The sequence below is a fragment of the Ochotona curzoniae genome, unplaced genomic scaffold, assembly GCF_017591425.1.
Source record: "Ochotona curzoniae isolate NIBS_2020 unplaced genomic scaffold, NIBS_Ocur_1.0 scaffold_2476, whole genome shotgun sequence".
Classification (NCBI taxonomy): Eukaryota; Metazoa; Chordata; class Mammalia; order Lagomorpha; family Ochotonidae; genus Ochotona; species Ochotona curzoniae.
The window spans coordinates 3572391-3596646 of record NW_024467095.1 but is presented as its reverse complement, the minus strand read 5'-3'; the positions used below and the strand labels follow the sequence as shown (position 1 = coordinate 3596646).

Genomic DNA, 24256 nt, shown 5'->3' with positions numbered 1-24256 from the left:
AATCAGTCTTTTGAAATTTGAGGCAATGATTGACGTTACAAATTAGAAAAGAAAATGAGTGAGTTCTCTGAAATTGCCCAGCTGCCTCTAATTGGAGGAAGAGAAGTGCGAGGTCTGAAGGCCACTGAAGGCTGCCAGAGAGAAACACCAGCGCAAGCCACACTGAGTGGGCCGGAAGAGACTGCACAAGCCATTTGCAGATCAAGCTCCTGAGAAGTTGAAGCTTCTCTCTCTCTCTCTCTCTCTCTCTCTCATTTGTTATCTCAACCTGTCTCCCTGAAGCCCGGGGCCCTCTGTCATTTTTCGAGTCATTACCATAGCCTCCCTCTTACTTGCACAATTAGCAGCAGTGGCTGTTCTCACATCCTGCCAGTGGGGACCCCACCTCGCTAGAGCGGAATGCTCTTTTCCCATAGTCCTCATATACGTTAAAAAGAAGCGGTGAGGACAAGGAATGGCACTGGGATGACCTAAGGACACATGTGCTGTTGGATCCAGTGTCTTCTCATCCTTCTTTAGTTGATAACCATGAGTCCCACTAAGAAAGTGACCGATCACTTCAGGGTAGATAGAATATTGCAAGTCTCCCACTAGCGTACTATGTAGAAAATAATTTTTTAATGCTGTCTTTAAAAAAAATAACACCACCATGTCACTCACTCACTTAAAAAGGCATTAGAAACTTCTTATGTCCCACATATTTATTTACATGTCCATTCTAATTTTTAACAATCCTGTGTTGAAGTACTGGCTTCCTATAGATAAGGAGGCAAAGGAAGATTACAATTACTTGTCAGATTTCCTTGAAGGTATAGATAGCATTTTGCTAGACATTATATCCCAAGGCACGAAGACTAGTCCATATTAAACTTGATCAGGGTAACAATCTAGCTTCTGAACATGTGTATCACCAAAGACAGGCAGGCATACAGCTGGAGAAGCAAGCAAACCTTTGATGAGCTCTTATTTAAAAACAGCCCAATCTTTCTTTCATGACTTATAGTTGAGCATAATCCAATTCTCAAATCCAGTACTGACATAAAATACCAAACTCCAATAAATTATTTTGTCAGAGAGCCAGATAAATATAAGACTTCTAACTTGCATAGAAACTTTTATATTCTATTCCTGATTGATTTGCTTCCGCACTTGCCCTAGTCATCCTCGCATCCAGCCCTCTACTTAGCAATGATTAAACCTTTCTGAAAGTCAGTTGTGATGCACTTTTAATTTGTTTTGACACTATGTAAAAATGCCAACTCTTCTATAATTTGAGGATAATCACACCTACCGTGTGTATACTGAGATTGTGATTCAATTTTTCATTCCGTGTGGGAGTGAAGACATTAAGATTCAGCTTAGGTTTCCCAAACATCCTGTAACAGCTGTCCACAGGGTGACATAAAATGCAGACGCTAACTCTGTCATTACCACAAGCCGATCACACTTGAAAGGCTCATGTTTAGTCCATGTTTTTTTCCTGATTACATAAACGCAGAACATTTATGCAGATATTTTCTTCTGCATCACCACAGCAGAAAACTGAGTTAGGAATATCTGTATATTTAAATTGATGAAGATTCTTCAAGCTTCACAGAAAGAGGAAACTAAAAGAGAATGGGGTTTTCCAAGATGGAGGTAAGAAGCTCCAGCCACCATCTCCCAATGAGATTCCAATACGAAAAGCTATCTACACACCAAGTCATCTCTGCAAGAACAAGAACAGACAGGCCAGTGGCAGTGGATGCAGTCTCTGGACTTACCCCAGTATCAAGCAGAGACCTGTACCCTGGTGAGAAAGACTTGTTCAGGCACGCGTCACCAGTAGCATCTTACCAGCCTAGTGTGCACCCCCAAAACTGCACAAAATGCTGACTGTGAAACCCCAGAGTGATCCACCTTAGGAGTGAATGAAGAGTTTCCTTTCTCACCTCTCCTAGGTATGCACCCAATACAACAGCATTCAAATCCATAAAGCAAATATTAATAAATTAAAAGGCAGTGGTAGACTCCAATACAAGAGCAGGGGATTTAAACATCCTGCTTTCTAAAATGGACAAACCATCTAAACAGACAATAAACAAAGAAATGGCAATGTTGAGTTGTTACCTGGATCAACTGGACTTAACAGACCTCTTTAGAACCTTCCATCACATGGAAATGCAGCAGCCGGAACATGTTTCAGGACAGCTCCCACGGCAGACCACAAGACAAGTCTCAAGAAATTTAACAGAAAGCCCATCACAACACAATGAAACTAGAAACCAAACTGCTGTAAATTAACAAACACAGACAAATTAAACAAATTACTCCTGAGCCACCAATGACTCAAAAAACCAAGGAGGGAGTAAGAAATACCCTTGAAAGAAAGAAACCGGAAATCTAGGATGCCGAGACTTGCGGCACACAGGAAAGCACTAAAGGGAAGTTTAAGGTCTAACTGCTCTCAACAAAACAAAGCAAAAGAAAATCCTAACTGGGAAGATCTCAAAGAACTAGAAAAATAAGAACAAACCAAGTCCAGAATTGGTAAAGAAATAATAAAATCACCACACAAGACCGGAAAACAGCGATGGGGGAAGAGCTGACACTTCATGAACAGAATTGATAAGCCCTGTGCTAGACTAACCAACAGAAAATACCAGTGATACCACAAGAATACAAAGGATTTGTAGCTGTAACCATGAACTATATGGCAAAAATTCAATAATCTTCAAGAAATGAAAAAATTCTTGCACATACACCCTTCCCAGATTAAATAATGAAAGAATAGAATACCTAAACAGACCAATAATAGGCATTGAGATTGAATCAATAAAAATCTCCCACTGTTCATAGGAATGCAAATAATACAGCCTTTGCCTGTTAAAAGTGTGAAAATTCCTCAAAAAAAAATAGAACAGTTCCATGGTCAGAGTAGACAAGTAACTAGTTTTGAGTGGAGTCACAGAGTCACAGAACTTTCCACGCTGTAAGACAAGGAAACCGCAGCATTGGCAGATGTCCCAGCAAAAGCAGCTCTTTTGTCAGGCTTTTTGACTCTAAACTGGCTATAGGTTCATTATATTATCATCAGCATTAAAGCTGCAGTTACAACCAGACACCAAAATCATTCTGACATCCAAAAAAACCTATTAAGGAAAAAGGAAGGTGGCACCCCTCCCTAACTTGGGAAACCCTCTCTCAAAACCAGAACTCCACTTCCCAGCCTGCTGAATATTCTGTTTCACCATTACAAGATGGAAATAATAGTTAAAGAAAAAAAAAAGCAAAGGTCCAGCCAGGTAGCCTAGCGGCTGAAGTCCTCACCTTGCATGCACCAGGACCCCATTTGGGCACTGGTGGAGGACAGCTCAAAGCCTTGTGGTTTGTGTTTATAAAATAAATAGAAAGCATATCATTGTAAAAATTAAAAGAAAAAATAACAAAGGAGGAGGGTGGGTGGGGACATGGGCAGCAGGGAGGCGAGGCTGGGCGGTATCTCTATGCCCTTAAACCCTGTTAAACCTGTATATGTGACGGACATGAAATCTGTCCACTTTATTTATAAATAAATTTTTAAGATAATAATGACCCAGGTTTGGCCTCACAGTTGGCATTTAATTCTGTTTTCCATTAAATTTTTCAAGTCCCCTCACGTGGTCATGGTTTGTTGGAGGAGGCAGTTATTAAAGCTTACTTGTCCTCATTTATTTTTCATACATTATTTCGCTGGTGGAGTTTTAACAAATTTCATCATATGAGGAATTCTCTCCCACGTGACATTATTTCCAGCTTTCCCTGGTTTTCAGCCTGATGTACAGATTTTTGTTTGGTGGTTTTTCTTATTTCAGTTCGGTTATGCGTAGGAAGCTAATATAAGCAATAAAAGGTAAAGAATCAATTACTTATACTGAAATGTTAAATCTTTGATCATTTTAAAATTTTAAGAGGATTCTGCAATGTTTCCTCTCACTTATTGAATATTCTATAACTTCATTTCATCTAAAATACAGTGCTTGGGTTACAAATTAAAATCAGTATATGTTTGGCTGTAGGAGTTCAACTTCAGTGTTCTTAGACGTTATTAAAATGTAATGTGAAAAGATGTAAAAATACAATGCTGTCTTCACTTTTAAATATGAATTTCAGTAACAAAGTTGCATTTCAATTTAATACTCATTTTGTAACAATAACATATTTATACAGGGATGTTTTCTCTTTACACAACGTATTTGCCATTCTTCGAGTGACAAATAATTAAAATCAACGAAAAGCTAAAATCCCATTCACACACTGTGTGACCTCTGTGTTACTCTATTAGCAGTGGACACAACTGCTGACCATCAAACAGTCCCGGTCTTCTAAGTGCAAGGCTTCTGGACTTCCATAACTTTAGGCGCAGTATCTGCGTGATACTTCTTCCTGATCTCCTCTGTGTCAGGATCGTCAAGAATAAATGAAGCAAGTGCTGGAATCTGGGCAAAATAGTTCTTCGCCAGGATGTGCTTGTGTTTGATCGTGTGGATAAACAAGGGTCTGTACCCCTGCAAAGAGAAACAAAACGAAACAAAAAGTCAAATTCTGTCCAGGGCATCGCAGACGCACGGTGGAGGGGTCTGAATCACCGACACTGCTGCAGCATCTTTGCTTACTGTTTCTTTCTGCCCGGAGCAGGCGCTTTCCTTTATTCTGTCTCCTGATTTTAAGGGTCTAGCTCTCAGGGTGTTTCAGCCCAGAAGCCTTCCCCAACGTCCCTTCTGATCTCTCTAGGTCCAAACCATTGCTGGTTCCTCCTAACAGTCACATCTCTTCCGTTTGTTTTTACTTGGCTGTGACGTACCTGGTTTTCTTAGGCCTTACACTGGCTAAGGGTGGCCATGTGGCAAGGTTTCGGGTGTGGGTGTGTGTGTGTGCCCAAACACGCAAGAGATCTCTCCCGGCTTTGCACTAAGTACCCTGAGCCTGGGCCAACAAGATGCAGCACAGGCTGCGGTTGTCTTATCTCTCAGTGCCCACAGCGTAAGCGTGGAAACCAACCATTACAGAAGGCTAAAGGTCGAGGGCCTGAGTGTTGGAAGGCATTGTATGGCCACCCTGGTAGCCACAATTGCAGCCTCTGAATTGCTTCACAAACCACATTTGATTTAACCAATGTAAATTTGTTTATTCTACATTTGTGATTGAACTCAAATACAACCAAAACAATGTGGACTCACATTTCTTAAATTTTCACTTTTCTCACATATAACAAGAATTTAACACATTCAAAAGTAAACTGTTGTTAAATTAATGAACATATACTGTTAAGTAAAATAAAGAAACAAACTTGCAAAACAGCATGAAATCAGTTCTATAAAAAAAGTAGACACACCTGTGTTTCTACTTCTGGCAAGACTTTAATAAATTGTAGGTGAGAAATTGTAGTTATCCCTGGGATAGGTAGAGATAGGTGGATATGTAAAGACTTTTCTTTTCTTTTTTTTTTTTAAGATTTATTTATTTTTATTGGAAATTCAGATAAACAGAGAAGAGGAGAGACAGAAAGAAAGATCTTCCATCTGCTGATTCACTCCCCAACCAGCCGCAATGGCCAGAATGGAACTGATCCGAAGCCAGGAGCCAGGAGCCTCTTCCAGGTCTCCCACACAGGTGCAGGATCCCAAGACTTTGAGCTGTTCTTGACTGCTTTCCCAGGCCACATGCAGGGAGCTGGATATGAAGCAAGGCTGCCAGGATCAGAACTGGCACCTATATGAGATTCCAGTGTGTTCAAGGCCACCAGGTTACCACGCCAGGCCCAAGACTATTATTTTCTAGATTATATGAGTGTACTCAATTCAGAGATTTTAAAAAAAATAATGTACTGCTTTTGTTGTAATTTAAAATAAACTGTGTTATGGGCATTTAGTCAAGCTGTTAAGATGCCTGTCTCCTGTACCCAGGTACCCAGGCCTGATCATTTGGCTCTGCTTCTCATTGACCTCTTAGCAGTGAAAACCCTAGGAGGCAGCGGAGATGTGGGAAGTAACTGGGCTCACGACACACACAACTGGATTGAGTTTACACGAGCAGCTTTGAGCCCTGCTGCTCCTGCTCACTGTGGGCACTTCAGAATGACGATCACATTTGGTGTCGTTCCTTCATTTCCAGTTAGCTGACATGCTGTATACACCGAAAGGCGAAGCCACTGACTCAACAGAGAGAATCAGTAAGACTTTCTGCAGTCCTGGGCTGACTTCGTGTAAATGGAGCTCTCAGAACTCATGAGCGGTGCCTCAATTCCGTTCAGTAAAGTGTTTTTACAGCATTCATCTTGCAAATGATTGAAAATGAATCACATTTAATCTTCGCAGTCCTTCCAACACTTCTACTTAGTTGAAAGCAAACAAAAAATGTAATACTATCAATACTGTTGCCATTCGGAATTCAAAATTATGAACTAAGCTAATTTGAGAATTGAGTGTGTGATTACTTCAAGAAGGAAGGATGCTGGGTTCTATTGAGCCTATCTGGTGGAAACAATCATTCAAAAAATTACGTGTTGAGCCCCTTACCTCTGACAGGCATTTATGTAGCATGAGATACATAGACACACATCAAATAAACAAAATCCCGCCTTCATGGAACCTTCTGTAGAATTCACTGTGCTGCTCAGGAGCGAGCAGGTTCAGCTGATGATCTCTGCCTCCCACTTGTCTGAACTCCCTTTTAGCATCCATCTCTGACACACACACACACCATTCCTGTGTATTGTTACTGTTAACCTGCGACTCCTGATTCTTCACCAGATGGAAAAGTTTAAATCATACATACATACATACATAGAACATACACCTCTAATCGGTCCCATTAATTCTGAATCGCAGCTTGCCTTTCTTACCTCTACGACACTTTTGAGCTTGAGATGAGCAGCTGCTTCGTCCTTGGTGAGGAGGATGCAGTTCCAAGGGGACCACTCCGAGGACTTGTCCCATCTGACCATGACCAGATCGTTGAGATCGTCGCAGTCACTGAGTACTGACTGTGACGCCCAGATGTTCTCTGTCAGGTACTGAATGTCCTGTAGCTGCGTGTCAAAGTAAGTTTGACAAAATGACTTTTCTTCCCGACAAGCGCGTGTGTTAACAAACTTTTAGAAAGCCAGACACTATTCATGAGGTTTCAGTTACACACAGCCCCTTATTTTTCACCAAATCTGTTCATTCTGCCTAAATTACACTTCCAGGCTCACAGCCACAATCCCATCTTTAACCCAGAATGAGATATATTTGTTCCTTCCAGTAAACTAATTTTACATTATTATAACTTCAATGACTCATTAGTATAACCATGATACTTATATGATATTAAACATTTTTCAGAAACTCATCAGTGATTATATCTTACACTCAGGGACACTGTATGGACCCTATAATGTGAGGGGTTTTTTTTTATTGCCATCTTAATAATGAAGCAGCTGCGATTGAATAAAGACCAGGAAAAAGACTTAGCATTAGCTGAAACTTTTTCAGGATGAGTGTTCAGCCTTGCAGTTGAGACGTCCACAACCCATGCCGGGGAACCCAAGGTTGAATTCTCTGATGCCAACTGCAGCTTCCTTCTAGAAAGCATCCTGTAGAGGCTGATGGCTTCACTCGTTGGGTATCTGCCTCGCCTGTGGGGGACCTGGGAGCATTCCCAGCTCCTCGCTTCAGCACGGCACAAGCCTGGCTAGTATGAGACTTTAGGGAGTGAACCAATTGATGAGAGCTCAACTTTTTTCTCTCCTCTCTCAAAAATGAAATGAATTTATACTTTGAAATGAACATCACTTGATAAAATTCCACTGAAGAAAACATGTAATAATTTTTATCTGTGCTTTCAGACTATGCAGTGCTGCTTATTGGATGGAAATTAGAATTAATCTATTGGATTAAACAGAATATATAAGAGTAATCACAAATAAGTAGTAAAATCCTTTTAAAAGGATCTTATATCTATATAATCTGGATTAAATATAAAAAACTAGTTTGGCGGTATTGCTTTCATCCTTTACAGCTGATTTTTAAAATTTCTTCTTTTTAAAGATTTATTTATCATTTATTTGAAGGGCAAAGTTAAAGAGAGAGGACAGACAGAGAGATCCTCCATCTACTGGGTTACTCCCCACATGGCCACAACGGCCAAAGCCAGGAGCCAGAAGCTTCGTCCACGCCTCGTGTATGCGTGAGGCAGTGTATCAGCAATATGTGTGTTGCTTATACATTTTTCATCAGTAACATCCTCTTCTCACTGAACATGTTAACTTGAGTGACAGACACCATGCTGTGCAACTAGCAGAGCAAGTTTTCCAGACAGCAGATACAAGAGCTGAGAAAATCCTGTATTTGCTGTCTGGAAAACTTGCTGTGCTGGTTGGCCAGGTTCAGGGTGGTGACAGTGGTGGCAATGATTCAGCCGCTTGGCGAAGGAGAATCTGGAGCCTCTGTTTGCAGATGTTGGCCTGAGAGTTGGGGCCCCGAGACCCTGTGCAGCACTGCAGTTACCATGGCAGAACTGGGCTTCAGGTCTAACACCTTGACTTATTTTCTTTTTCCTTGCGCATCCACTTGTGTGGATTCCATCGGATAGGTCGCATTCTCGGGGAAGCCTTCTTAGGTGCTCCAATCGATTAATTAATCTTTCTAATGCTTACAGAGTGCTCAACCCTTGACCTCATAGCCACGAGAGCCACCACTACTTGCTTTTTCTCTTGTGTTTTTTTTTTTCGGGAATTTGTAATATGTCTTTCAACTGTGTCTTCTTTTCCAGAGTGCAAGGACTGGATCATAACAGAAAGTCAACACCATGGCAAAGTCGACACTCGCATGTGCAATCACTGTCCAAATTGAAGAACCAAGGCAGTATTTCTCACACAGCAAAATGCTCAATTGCAATTCACTTTATGAAACTCCCAACCGTTTTGAAGACAACATCCCTGGCAGAAACCAATTTAGGTCCTGACTGGCAGCACTTGTTGACATACCTGCATCAAAAAGGCGATTCTGGAATCACCTTCATACTCAGCCTCCGAGCGGTAGAGCCGCTGAAGTAAACACTTGTACTTCAAAAACGATTCTCGTTGCCGTGTCTCATTCTCCAGGTTAATACAATGACGACATCGGTAGATGCGATGCGTGGTAGATGACACAGGAAATTCTGTCGAAGGCAAATAGAGCTGGCAACTGTGGCAAAAATAAATCTTCCTATAAAACTTTAACGGATCTTGAGGGACCTAAAATTAAAAAAAAAAAAAAAAAGCAGGAAGGAGGGATGCAAATTCAAATCAGATACTGTTCAAAAGATGCACTGAGGGCTAACTAATGCTAGAATGCAAGTTTTTCAAAAATTGGTTACTTTTAAATGTTTTTCTGTTTATACAAAATTTAAGCCTCAAACCATATTTGTTTACCATGATGAAATATTAAAACCCACTTATTATCTGTCAACTCCTATATGATACATGCTAAAGCCACTTAGAAAATTATTTGAATAAAAAACAAATAGGAGGAGATGCTTTTACCATTTAATTTTTACAAGAATTCAGTTTTTTTATATGCTACATTGCATCAATTATTGCAATAGGCACCTGTTGGATTCACATATAAATAATCAATTAAACATACGTTAAACTCCTGAAGATGAGGTAAGAGAGACTGGATTAGAAGGCCTACTCAGCAAGATAATAGCAGACAACTGCCCTAATGTGGAGAAAGTGCAGGAAGCACAGAACTCCAAAGAGCATGAGCAGAAATAATCTTCACCACGACACGTTACACAGTTAAAATTTCAATAGTAAAACACAAAGAGAAGATCCTAAAACTTACATGAGAGAAATGTAGTAGGGCTACCTTAAAGGATTATCAATTAGACGAACAGCTGATTTCTCGTTAGAAATCCTACAGGCCAGGAGAGAACAGAGACGTGGCCCAGGTTCTGAGAAGTAAACTTCCAACCCAGATGGTTGCATCCGGCAAAGCTCGCCTATATTTACGAAGGCAAAAGAAAGCCCTTCAAAAACAAACAGGAATGGAAAGGATTTGTGATACCCAACAAGCCCCACAAAGGATGCGTAAGCATGTGCTACCCACAGAAATAAAGAATGATAAACACTGTGATGAAAGAAAAAGTAGAAAAACTAGCAAAAGGAAAAAAAAAAAGAATCCAAGACAATGAGAGTATTTATTTTAGAAAAACGGTAGGACAAACTTGTTACCCTTTCAATAATAACCCTGAATGTAAATGACCTAAACTCTTCCATCAAAAACTACACAAAAGCTGGACCGAAACAAAAGAAAAGACCATCTATGTGCTAACTACGAGAAACACACCTCACCAACAAAGATACATACAGACTGGAAATGTAATGATGGAAAAAGATGTTCTATGCCAGTAGAAAGGAAAAATAAGCAGATGTAGTTGTTCTAAGATCAGACAAATCAGACTTTCACACAAAAGCTTTAAAAGAGATGAAGAGGGGTTTGCATAATGATAAGGGATAAGTTTAAAAGAAATGACTATAACAAATGTAGAAGCACCCAATGGCAGGACAACTGGCCATTTATTAAAGTAGTAATGAATCTAAAGGGAGACACAGACTCTAATAGAATCAAAAGAGGGGCTTCAACACCCTACTTTTTATGGAAAGACAACCAGCAAAGAAACAACAAAGTAAATCTATGCTATTGACCAAATGGACCTAATATGATGTGTATAGAACATGTCATCCCACAGCTGCAGGGTCTATGTTCTTTTCATCCATACATGGAACTTACACCAGAACAGACCATACGCTAGGCAACAAAAAAAGCCTCCGCAATTTCAGAAACTGATAGTATACCACGTCTTTTCTAACCCACCACAGAAAGAAGTTTCAAATCAATAATTTAACAAATTCTAGAAAATATGCAAGCGCAAATCAGTAGGAGTTTCAGCCAGCCAAAATGAGAGGATGGCATTCCAGGAAGAAGCACAGCATAAACAAAAAAGCAAGGAGACATGACAGCTCATGATACCAACATAATGCAATATTAAGTTGAAAAGTTTGTTCAAAAATCAGGAAATGAGTCACATCTGGAAATGCAGACACAGAAGTTAAAAATAGTAAGCCTAATTTGTTAGTATGAAAATGCTAATAATTCAAGGGAAATTTCACTAGTAAAATGGTCTTCTGTATGGTCTCCAAGTAAAGTAGAAAGGCAAAAATTGAACATTCTTCAATTTGCTGTATTACATCCTAGGATTCTGAAAAATGGATACAGGGGAAATGCAGACTACCTTCAGGTGTCTTGCAACTTCAGGGTTAAATAGAGGTGTTTTGATGTAATGGAAGAAGAGTGTTGCAATTCTCTTCCTGAGCCCTTCCAGATTATGAGGTTTGACTCCTCTCATCATGAGGTCAACTTCTCTGTCGATCAACTCTAGGATCTCCTGGGTCAGTTTACATGCATGTTCCTAAACAAAACACAGAAACAGCGTCAACTTTTCAATATCACTGAGTTTATTTTCGAAAATCCCAGCAAACCAGCAGCTAAATTATAGAAAAAATGAAACATTGTTCACAGAAGTGTGAATTGATACTACTAATTGGAAAAAAAATCGGTATTATATAATAATAAAGTTTAAGATCTGTATAATCTTCCATAATTGTATCTTCAGTACATCAGAGAAATAGGCATGAAGGACTATTGATCACAGCAGCCAAAAGTTAGAAACAGCCACAGATCCCTAAGAAAATGACTGATAAAATTATAGCTTATTCATACAACAGAACAATACGTAATACACAGAAATGAATGGACTATTATTATAGATAATAACAAGCTCAAATCTTATTAATTTTTAGAAAAATCAAGTACAAAATAATGCATAGAGTATAATTTTATTAATAAAATTCAAAAGTAGGCCAGATTGAACTGCATGGTGAGAGAGTCATCGACATGTGGCCAAACTAGGAAGGGACACGAAGGAAAGGACTGCCAGGAAGGACACTGTAGCAGCTGTTTCTAAGAAATGGAAAGGTTTGCAACTGGAAGGGAGAGTAAGATGCTGGAAACACTGGTGATGGCCCATTTAACATCTAATATATGCTAAGCTACATCATGTATGCATGTATGCACATGTATCAATACTTCACAATAATTAATAAAAACAGAAAAGAGTGTGGTTGATTGAGGAAACCCTTTGGGGCCACAGTTGTGGCACAGCATGTGAAGCCACACCTGACACTGGTTCGTGTCTGGCTGTTCCACGTCTGATACATCCCCCTACTAATGTGCTGGAGAAGGTGGTAAAGGTGGCCCAATTGCTAGGGTTCCAGACAGCTACATGGCAGACCTCTAAGAAGCTCTAGGCTCTTGGCTTTGGCTTCACCCAATCGTCTGAAGAGTAAACCAGTGCTTGCAATTCTGTAATTCTTTGAAATAAAGTAATTAAATTCTTTTTGTGAAAGAAGTGAAGTGGTTGCAATGATCCTAGAGTTTTTACCTTTGATGAGGAATACAGAAAGCCTGTCCCTTGTGGTAACTGCTGCGGGGTACTGGCCAGGTCACCCCCGTTTTGCGAGGGGAGCATTCAGCATCGCAGCTTCAGGTCGGGGCAGCTTGCAAGTCTCACCTCAACCTCCTGCTGCAATCACCCTGCTTGGAAACGAGCCATCTTGGCTGAGGATAGCTACCGTTTGCTGAAAAGAACTGTCTTACCCCAAATCAGGCTTTCTTCTCAAAAATATCAAATGACTATCAATGTGGAAGTGTAAAGTCCCAAAACCTAGGAGAATCAAGGGTGGGTGAGAAAACCCAGGGTGTTGGTCCAGGTTTATGTCTAAGTGGGTTTACTGGGTTCTCAGACTCACCCAGTGTTCATTTTCTTGATTAAAAAAGAAAACTGAAGTGGAATAGAAGAGAGTATAGCCAACCCACCACTGATTTCCTAACAGTAACAGTGGGCTAACAGTACAGACATGGGAAAGACCACATGGGAGACCCTGCAGATGTCCTACCCTGGGAACTGAAGGAGTCTGGGTAGAAATGGCCTAATTAGAGCTGTCAGAATTGTGCTCCCTACTACTCCAGTTCTTCAAGTATGAGAGGAAAGTGTCACCATGCTTACAAAGGTCACTGACTCTGATCTTCAAAAGGCAGTACAGCTGTTATCATCCAATGAGGACAGGAAAGAATATGTTTAGACAAAGGAGACTGACATTTTTTATATATCCTTTTCTTATTTTGACAGTAAGTGGAAGTCTGGTTAGTTAGATCTTTCAGGGCGCAGGTTACTCCAAAATGTAGGCACCCTAAATGTAGTCAGTGTGCAGAGGATGCTAACTGGGGGTGAAGGAAATCTAAAATGACTAATAAAGAGACAAAGGGTGAGGCCAGTGTTGTTACTCTGCAAGTTAAGCTGCTTCTTGCAACGCCAAAATACTGGTTCAAATCCTGAAAATACTACTGTAAGTTTCTCCAATAAAAAAAGGGGGGGGGTCAACCCAAATTTCCAGGAGACACTACTGAGATATGTAGCATAAAACAAATACATCTCTGTCATTGTCCATGCCCACAGTGATGGACATATGATTGTGTGTGAAGAACTATACTATAGTAATGATATAGAACTCAGTGAGGGGGAGAGAATTGGGGAGGGGATAAGGGAAATCCCATGATCTATGGAACTGTATCATAAAATGATAATAACACAAGTAAAATTAAAAACAAAACAAAATAACAGCAAAATAAATACATTCGAGCAGCAGTGAAGTGCTGTGTCCACCCCATCCAGTCCTAATGTCAGTATTCACCCTCCCAGTAAATTGTTGACTGAGAATTCTCAACTGAGTCTTTTTCTGAGAACTTGTCTCTTGCGAAGACAGTTGCCTCCTCCCCTCACGTGTTCCCTAGGGCAGCCCATGGGCAGTCAGCGGGCAAGCTGGGAGTTAAATAATTCTGTCCTTTTGCAACAACTCAAGACAACTCTGGAAGGGCTTCCCAGCTCCAGGGCTCCCAGGAGATCGGCTGAACACGACAAGACTGCACCACAGTGTAATGTCCCCAGCTGCCAAGCCCTCCGTCTCTGCTGCCTCACTGCAGTTATGTCGAGAGCACGGTGAGCAAACTGCTCGAACACACTTCTCCATCCAGCTTTTCTTGAGAAAACTTGACCTGCGGCAGACATCTCTGTTTTCATTAAAAGTCAGGAATTAAAAAAAAAAAACAGAGCAAAACAACAACTGATCAGAAAAAAGGATATTATGTATACTAGTGCTGCTTTAAAATAGTTCAGATACATTTTCCTTGACACTATCAAAATAGATAGGTACTGTTTAACTGAACTAAGTATGAATGTGATGCTCCATTTTTGCATATGTTTTCATTCACTGAATAAAGGTGCATTTACTTTTAGAATATTTATCCTGTATGTACATTCATTATGTATCATAACATGTGCTCAGAGAACGCTTAGGTAAAAATTAATGTGGCAATCATGTTGTTCTCCAGATTACATAGAAACAATATAGCTGTTGGCAGAATGAAATTTATATGTAAATATTAATAATGGTTATCATTTGTTTCTTTTGGTCTCCAACTGCTTATTGATGGTGACCACACCCCAAAGCAGAGCGCAAGCGCACACACCTTCACAGTGTGCTTCAGCGTGAGGAGGACATCCAGCCGCTCGTCCGGAGAGAGGTTCTTCAGCACGATGCACCTGTAGATGCCTTGCAGCTCTCTGGCTCTGAGGGTGAACTGCGTATCCATCTCAATCACGTTGCCCGTGGCTGTTCTCCATGACTTCGGAGCGGAACACTTAAAAAGAATATCATGCTTGTAACCAGCAGTAAAGGAAAGGCTAACACTGAGCACTTCATCCCTTCTCCTAAAAGTTTACTTTAATATCACTTGTGGCTAAAATGTATCACCAATTAAAAAATTAATAATAATTGAAGGATTTTATAGACCGGGCAGGAGTAAAACAGCTTTTAAACATGAGAAAGAGCTTTCAGTCTTCACAAGCGAAAACACTTCTGTAGGATTCAGGATTTGTAATTAGTTTGTACTAATTGGTCTGTTGGATAGCTTGCTAGGCATACAGAATTATTCATTAACCGCATAGGGGAGTGAAGGAACACGCTATCGAGAATGTTATCAAAAATTGTATCTGCTTTGTTCAATTATACTGATTATATACGTACGTGCTGATCATGCTTTTCCAACTGAAGACAACTTTTATGGAAAAACTGTGACAATCTTGAATATATTTAAACATAAAAACAGACTGACTTGGTGAATTAAGGTTGGTGTCCCATCGAAATAAACTTCAACCACTTCAAAATCCTTCACGAAGCAGATGTGTGCAGTGAGACACTCAGCAGATGTCTGTATCCTTGTATTCCACATCTTGGAATTCAGCCCGCCAAAGCACAGAAACACTGGTCTGTCCTGAGCAGGGCCACAGCATTGACAGAGTTACACAGTGTGTCCTCTTGGCTCACTCCATGCCACTCTTGGAGTAAGTCAACCTTTAGATGTAACCTAAAGCTTAAATGGAAGCTCTCCATATTGGAGCATACAGTGGGAATGTTGACTAACCAAACAGAGATGTAATATAAGGCTGTACTTAAATGATGGTGTAATATGAACATTTTTTACGTCGACTTACTTTCATTACATTTCATATTACCTGCAATGGGAAGGGTAAGGTTACATCTTAAAGACAACCTTATCTGATACATTTTCATAGTAATGGCATGTTCTGATGCAAGGCAAAAGCGATGTTGTTTAAAGCTAGGAAAACTTCACCAGAAATTCCCAATTCTCCGTTCTGATCGCCACACAGTAAAGGAGAATCCACAGTCCCATAATTAATGCATGGTGATACTGTAAATGTATTAAATAAAATATTAATAATAAAGTAGTTTATTACTTAATTATGAGTACTTTGGACAGATCTAAGAGTGAATTTTAAAACTTGCTTCAAAGCTCCTTTAGAAAATGTAAAGGAATGAGCAATCTTAGGCTACGCTCATATTGCACTATTCTAAAGCCTATCTAATGCCTTTATCTTTTTGCATGTGATTTTCCTCCAGGTTCATCTATTAAAATCATTTTCTTTGAGGGCCAGCACTGAGGTGCAGTGGGTTAAGCCACTGCCTGCAGCTCCAGCATCCCATATGAGCCTTTGTTCGTGTCCCAGCCACTCTACATGTGATTCAGCTGCCTGGTGGTGTAGCTGAGCAAACAGCACAAGATGGCCCAAGTGCTGCGGCCCCTTCCATGCATACAGGAGACAGAGAGAAAACTCCTGGCACCCAATTTCAGCCAGCCAAGTCCTGGCAACTGCAGCCATTTGGAGAACGAGCCAGCAGACAGAGGACCTCTCTCTCTCTCTGGCTCTCTCGGTCTTAATAAAAACTGCCTTTCAAATAAATAAGTCATTCAAATATTTATTGTTTATATATGTGTAATATATACTTGTATATGGAATTTCCTTTTCATCAGAAACGTCAACAGTATCTTATGTTCTACATATTAGTAAGTCACTTCATTAGTAGTAATTGAAATTTAATAACCACTTAATGAAATCCCTTCATTGTATTTTTTCGAGTTGGTGGATTGACCTAACCTTATCTCCCTTTCAAGCTTCTACCCTGTGGAACATAATCGGCTGTGGGAATAGCTTAAGCTGTCCCAAATATATTCTATAACCAAATTCCTCCAGTCCTTCAACTGTAGATCAAAACCCTTCGTTGTCCATGAAGATGGATCCAAGGAAGACAAAGGGTGAATATGAGCGATCACTGCAGGTAACTAGAGAACAGACATTGTTATGAAGCACTTAACTAGTGAAGAGGAGGGAAAAAACCATTGAAGGAGCAATGACAAGTTAGGCAGATGAAAAGGATCTGAGATATAATCAAAGAATCAAGCTCCCTGGAGCTGACACCAAGAAGACACATAAAAATCTGGTTGGCAAGTTGGTTTTATGTTAGATATATTTTACCAACACTGAGAACTAAGTCTTCAAATCTAGGCTGCTTTGATTGTAGGCCTTCAGGTGTTTTTTGGTTTTTTTCCCTTTCTGACAGGAAAATGTCAACTTTGCTTATTGCTTCGTTTCCTTTTTGCTATGAATGCTCTGGCTTGTAATAAGAGATGTACTACAATCACGTTTCTAAATTACTTTAGAAACATAGGAACACAATCAATTCCGTTTAGCTGATAACAAATGGGATGGCACAGGCTCTGGAGGGGGGAACCGGAGCAGCAAGACACAGCTCAGTGAAAGGCAGGGTGGCGGGGAAACCCCTTAGAGTAGGGGGCTTCAACGAAGACAAGACATGACCACACCGAGAGAACCTGTTCCTTCCTGTCCAATCAATCCTCTAGCCCCTAAAAGCACACATTGAGAAAACACTAAGCCTTCCAAGGCCACTGGGTAGTAACTACTTTGTTTTTCCCAGCAAAGAGGTTCCGTCCATTCAGAGTCAGAGTAGCAGTCCTGTTTAATGCATGCTCAAAAAGAGATGGTTGCATTTTTCCATCTCATTAGCAGTTGGTCACCTGAGTGTGGAAAAAAAGCATTTAGACAACACAGCTGATATGAATTCCGCTCTCTGTAAACTTGTTAACTGTGACAAGTACTACTCAAATTAAAAAAAAAAAAATCAAAGAAATAACTGGTCCCAACTCTAGGAAAAATCTCTTGTAAACAATCAAATTATCTCTTTGGGTAAAGAGCTCCTAAAAGATGTATTAGAAATAAGGTGATGACTTCTGTACACAGTTTTAAACATGTCATAACCTGTGGAAGCCAGTGTTTAGTGTGTTGAAATTATAAATTGTTTTAAGCTTCAAAAAATCTTTAGAGTTAGCCTTTTATGAAGATGAGAGCTCGAAAAAAACTATTACAATTTATTAGTTTAATTCTTTGGATTAATTTAAAATCATATTGATGATTCAGATCAATTCTATGATCAGGATAGTAAAACAAATAATAAAATAGTGGGAGCTACTGCCATCATACAGTAGGTTAACCCGCTACTTGTGATCCTGCTTCCCATATTGGAAAGCCAGTCCAGTCCCAATGGATTTGCTTCCAGTCCAGCTCCTATACCATCTGGGAAGCCCAAATGCTCTGGCCCCACGTGGGAGACGCAGATGGTGTTCCTGGCTGCCAACTTCAGCCTGGCCCAACCCTGACTGCTGTAATCATTTGGGAATAGAAACAGTGGATGGAAGATTAAGTGTGTGTGTGTGTGTGTGTGTGTGTCTGCACACTGTCTCTCGTGTTCTTTAAAATAAATATTAAAATATGTAAATGGAAATAAAATAGTGATTTAATAAATCATATAATTTTGGACTCACTGATAGTAAAGGCAAAACATAAACATTTATTCTCCAAAGTTATTTTCAAGTTGTGGTAAGGTAATTATTTCTCTTGAAATGTTGACACACTGGGAGACAGGCCGTGTGAATACTGCAGGATTGGATCCACCTGCAGGGGAGTGGGGTGAAGGAGGACAGGATAGGTTGCCATGGGTACTGTGAAGGGATCTGGAGGGCAATGACAGCAGACAATTGGATATGTGATTTGAAAGCTCCTATTAGAGTCTTTGAAACTGTCAGGAGTTGAGGTTCACGTCACTGGTTAACTGACATCAGACAGGAGACGGCACAAGTTAGATGAGGGGGCACTTTAGGAAATTAAAAATAAATAGTGGTGAGGAACAAATGTTCTCCAATAACCAGGATCATGGCTAACATTGTGAAGAACTGCACGCTTTTGCTTTCTTCTGGCTGGACTGACTAATTGCTGGGAAAGATCAGGTTTATAGAAGGAAATTGGTCACTATGGAAACAGACTATTCAATATCAAACACAAGCATTTTGACCACAAAAGGGTAATTACTTTATTTTTTGCCTTAATTACATGTTTCATGTAAGGATTACCTTCAATAATCGTTCATCCTTTTGTTCAGAAGTTTCTAGCCAGTTGAAGGTATAGAGAAGCAAAGTCAGAGATCCAGTCCCCAGCTGATGTCCCGCTCGCTTAGCACCAGGAATCGGTGACTTTAATATTCTAGATTTTTTTTATCAGAATATGTGACTCATTTATCTAGCCAGCCTAAATCATATGAACTGAGTCACAAACAAGGCATTTCTTTCTTTCCCTATTTTGTCAAAAACATGCCAATTTTGTGTTGGTTGTCCATCTGTATGCTAGGCTGCAGTTAAAGTCCTAGGCACACTGTATCAGGTGGAAAATTCATACAGAGAATTGAAGGAAATGGTTAGTCAAAATGCTCAACAAAATTCATGGAAACTCTTACTACAAGTCGCCTTTCGTTCATGATTCCGTCTTTTTAAACTTACTCTGCACTATATTTAAACAGCAGTATCTTCACTGACCTTATCCAAAAAGGCTTGTACTGCTTCTTCCTGGCTCGTCATATAAGCATCATGTCTACGTCTCCCAATGGAAGCAATTAACTGGGTTTCTTTCTCCAGCAGTTCGCACAAAGCAGCTTTCCTTTCAGCTCCAGTCAAAGATTGGTTAATGCGGTCAAGTTCCTTTTGCTTCCAGACTAGAAGAATAACACAAAAAGACTCATGAGTTTTCAAAACCTGATTCTTCACAGATCATTCTTTTTACCATGACAGTTTATTTGTATATCAATTTAGACAATATATGTGAACAGAATGACTGATAGTGTACACCTGTTGTGTGGAGGCAAAATAGGATGACGGGAGCTAACCAACTTGAAGCTACTGAGTCAAACAAACAAAAAGAAAGCTGTGCAGATAGCATCAAATGATGCTGCCCGGTCAACACACTCCCCAGCATGCATGTGTGTGCGCGCGCACACTCACACACACAGACACACACACACAGAGCTTGGGTTTTGTCCATAGCCTTGTCTATGTGTTTCTCAGAATCCCCACAAGCAGTGCTTGTAGCTGACAGCCCCAAAACTTTGAATCTCCCACACTGTTGGTGCCAAGACCACACTGCCCTTGTATGTATCAGTTAGAGAAAACAAGGCGTGTGTCAGGGCCTACCTGTGCCTGCCCAGCAACGCAGCTCTCCCCAGTCAGTCACGTAAGCACCGACTGATCCTTGGACTTCATCAGGCTACACCAGTTTAAGATTCACCAGACACATTCTTTTTCCTCACCTCTCTCAACTTGTGTAGTTGCTAAATTTCTCCCCAGTTTGCAATGTTCTGGCCTTCTAATTTTACCTCTTCCCCTCATCTTTCACTTCTAACTCCAACTTACTGTTTTTCAAAATGACAGAATTTTGGAACACCTGAAGGATGCCTAGTATTTCAAACTAATACAGAAGACAATGACTATCATAGTAAATCATGCAGGAAAAGTCAGAAAACGTATTTTAGCATAGAACAAGATGGAGAAAAGCTAAGTGTAGTAATTATGTCTAAAACATGTACATCTTCTATTTCATACTTCTTCGTGGCCAGTTGTCTTGCCTGCCATCTGCTGAGGATTATAGAAGGATTTAGCTTCTTTCAGGATACTCTCACTCCAGAAAGACATACTGGTTTCATCATGTCATCTTTCCTTGCCCCCAGAGGCTTCACCCTCTTCTTTCCTGTAGCTTTATTTAGACTTAACTTCCCTTTTACTAGTACAGTAGCACTGTTAAAAAAAATTTTAAACTAAACCAAAAAAATCTTTTTAACAACTATGCAACTTACCTCCATCTCTTGTTTTTTTTTTTTTAATTCCCACTAACCTCTTTGTTACTAAACAATACAGTAAAAACAACAGCAGTCACCACGTAGTGCTCAGCTAGGCTCTGTTCCAAGAACTTGGTGCTTATGAACTCATTTAATTCTCTGAGAAATTAGTAAAGTAGGTGTTGTTACCCACAAACCTACAGACGCCATTCATGATACCAGATGCTCCCCTTCGTATCCAGCTCTATACTAATGCAGGAAAAGCAGCAGGTATCCTAAATACTCAGGCCTCTAACATGCATGTGGAAGACCAAGATGGAGTTCTGGGCTCCTGGCTTCAGCTCGGCACAACCCTGACCACTGTGACCATTTGGTAAGTAAAGTAGTAAATGGGAAGATCTTCTACCTTTCTGTCAATCTGCCTTTCAAATAAGTAAATGCTTTGTAAAAGAAAAAGAAAGGAAGAGAGGAAGGAAGGAGGGTACAGGAATGGAAGGAAGGAAGGAAGGAAGGAAGGAAGGAAGGAAGGAAGGAAGGAAGGAAGGAAGGAAGGAAGGAAGGAAGGAAGATCCTTAGCTCGTTTCTCAACTGGATTGTTTATTGTTGCTGCATTTCTTGAAAGGAATCCTAGTTAGCTCCAGGATGTACACTAAAGTGAGAAAGACTTAGTCTCTTGAATGAACTGCTTTGCTTTCTAGCTGTCTTCATCCTAGAGTCCAATATTCCCTGTGAATATACATCTGCTTGATAGAAGATTGTTTTCCCTTTAATTCAATTAGATGTGATTCAATCAAGTGAAATGGACAACACATTATTATATTCCAGGCATGTTTACTTCTTTGTAAAGTTGCAGGAATACCTCACAATGCTTTACATCTATATGTAATTCATATTATTAGAAACAGTATTTGCCTTCTATTTAAACTTCTGGTTTACTTTAACGTTAGTCTCTGAATCAGAATTATCTGAAGCCATGTGTATTCTGCTTCTCTCCTGATAACCACTGACTTTCATGATCTCTTATTTCACAGAATTATCAGAGAACTTCTCCTCTCCAAAATCAACTGCAAATCATCTAGATCAGGTTAAGCACTTGCCAGTCACGTTCAGTTGGACTCCATCCTGGCCTTCAGCAAGAACACATTATTCGAACACTGCACAGCTTGGTCTGTCAGGCGAGAGGATTTGTAAATCTAAAAAACTGAATCATGTCCAGCAAAAGGATTGTAAATTTGAAAGGTAAATTATATGGTGAATGTGGGAGGAAAACTGTAATTGATGAATTTATTATTTAAGAATAGCTTTCCCAGCCAAAAGAACTTTAAGAAACATGACAAATTACAGCACCATGAGAAAATGCACCACTGAGTAACCAACACACGAGTGACAAAAAAGAAACACAAAAGTCTCTTGGGAAAAATGGTGCCACCGTGTAATCCATGAGCCAGTGATGAATTCAACAAGAGAAAAGAAATTATTTGGAATAAACAAAACTGAAATAAAAAAACATCAAAACACATGGGATACAGCCAAAAAGGCAAACAAACAAACAAAAAACAGTATGGATCGGATTACTGAGGTTACACTTTCCATACTGGAAAAGAACAAATATCATATGTTCTCTCTTATTTAAGGAAACCAGCATGGAAGGATAGCCTCTTTAATGGATGGTTCTGAGAAAACTGAATATAAATATGCAGATTGAATTGTGTCCCCACCTTTCACCCTGTATAAAAATTTACCCAAAATTGTCCAAAAAAAATCTAAATATAAGATCTGAAACTGTAAATTTACCAGAAAAATTATAAGGAAAACACTTGAAGTTATTAATACAAGCAACTTCTGTAAGACAACAAAAGCCACACTACATCACTGGGACTATGCCAAACTAAGAAGTTCGCACAGAATCACCAGACTGACAAGAGAACATACAGATTCGGAGGAAACATGTTCAAACTATTCATCTGATTTATTCACAAATCAGGAACTAAACAGCAACAACAACAAAGCCAACGATCCAGGCAAGAAAAGGGCAAAGGAATGGCATTTCAAAGCAAAAAGAATGAATGAAATTCAAAGCAAAATGAATGAATGAATGAAGAAATTTTCGGTATTCCAGTATTTGTTACGCATCAGAGAAATCAAGATCAGAATCACAATGAGGAACAACCTTATCCCAGTTAGAATGACAGCCAAAAGTCATAAAACAAAAACTGTTGCTGAGCACACAGAAAAAGGAGTCATTATCCATGTACTCATGGTGGGAATGCAAATAAAGACAGCCGCGATGACGAACAGTGCGCCTCAGAAGCTTAGACAGTTCTACGCAACGACCAGCAACCCCAGTTCCAGGAATGTATTTTAAGAGAATGAAAGCAGCCTATCAGAGAGTCTGTATTAATAACTCCATTCATTGCAGCATTATTCGCAAGACGTGGAATCAACCTAGGTGATCTTGACAGATGAAAGAGAAAGAAAATGTGGTCTAGATACACAATATTCCATTACTGAGCCATTAAAAAATAAATGAAATCCCAACATTCACAACCAAATGGATGTGGCTAGAGATGACTACATTAAGTGAAATAAGTCAAACACATGAAAAATGAATATCACGGGTTCTCTCTCATATGCAGTAGTTCAGAAAACTGATTTGAACTTCAAATACTAATTACTAGAGGCTGGGAAAAGCAGGCGGAGAGCGGACAGAAAGAGGGTGGACCAGAACACTGAAACACAGAGTTACACTTTCTGATTGTCCTCAGCAGGCTGGGGCAACTGTATTTCACAATTACAAACTCTATAAAGAGATGGAAAGAAGGAGCTGGTGGGATTCAAGCCGAAGATGAAGAAGTCAGGGCCACCACCATGGCTCAACAGACCAATCTTCCACCTGCAAGTGCTAACATCCCACAAGGGTGCAGGTTCAAGTTCTGGCTGATCCACTTCTAATCCAGCTCCCTGCTTGTGGCCTGGGAAAGCAGTAGAGGGTAGCCCAAAGCCTTGAGACCCTGCACCCACACGGGAGACCCAGAAGATGTTTCTACTCAAGATATATATACATACAGAGAGAGGTGCGTGTGTGTCTGTATTTAGTAAAACAAACACAAACAAAAAACAAAAAAGACATAGTTGTAGCAGTTATATTTAACAATAACTGAAAGAAAAACAAGTGGACAGGGAAATGAATGTACAGATTGTGGTACACTTGGGCAATGGCGCGTCCAACAGGGAGAAAGAGCATCACAGCGTGTGGCTAGCAGGGATCAAATTCTAAAAGCTAGCTCTAAAAAACCATTCTGCATAGGTCCATTTATACAAAATGTTAAAATCTGACAAATAAACTCAGTGATGCCAGGTTTTCTTTAGAACAAGGAACACGTAGCACTTGTAGCATGGTTTGTTGTTTTGTTTTTGTTTTTGTTTTTTCAGTTTTCAGTCCTACTATCAATTCAATGAGTCACCGCCAACATATTGCCACAAGAAAAAAAATATTTCCTGTATGTGTATTCGTGTGCATCTAAATAAATTATCCCACATAGTGAAATTATTTGTCTTAAC

At 39.9% G+C, this 24256-nt stretch overlaps 1 protein-coding gene across 1 annotated transcript in view; it reads right to left on the bottom strand.

Moving 5' to 3' along the window:
- Positions 1–4261: 4261 nt before the first annotated feature.
- The window catches only part of IQUB (IQ motif and ubiquitin domain containing), a 31980-nt gene continuing 11985 nt past the window's right edge, over positions 4262–24256 (bottom strand). Inside the window, exons 8-13 of the mRNA XM_041001918.1 lie at positions 19404–19579; positions 14631–14801; positions 11278–11454; positions 8987–9235; positions 6863–7048; positions 4262–4526 (exon numbers count right to left, since the gene is read on the bottom strand). Coding sequence (XP_040857852.1) covers positions 4344–4526; positions 6863–7048; positions 8987–9235; positions 11278–11454; positions 14631–14801; positions 19404–19579 — 1142 coding nt within the window. The 3' untranslated portion in view covers positions 4262–4343. The remainder of the gene's footprint in view (positions 4527–6862; positions 7049–8986; positions 9236–11277; positions 11455–14630; positions 14802–19403; positions 19580–24256) is intronic.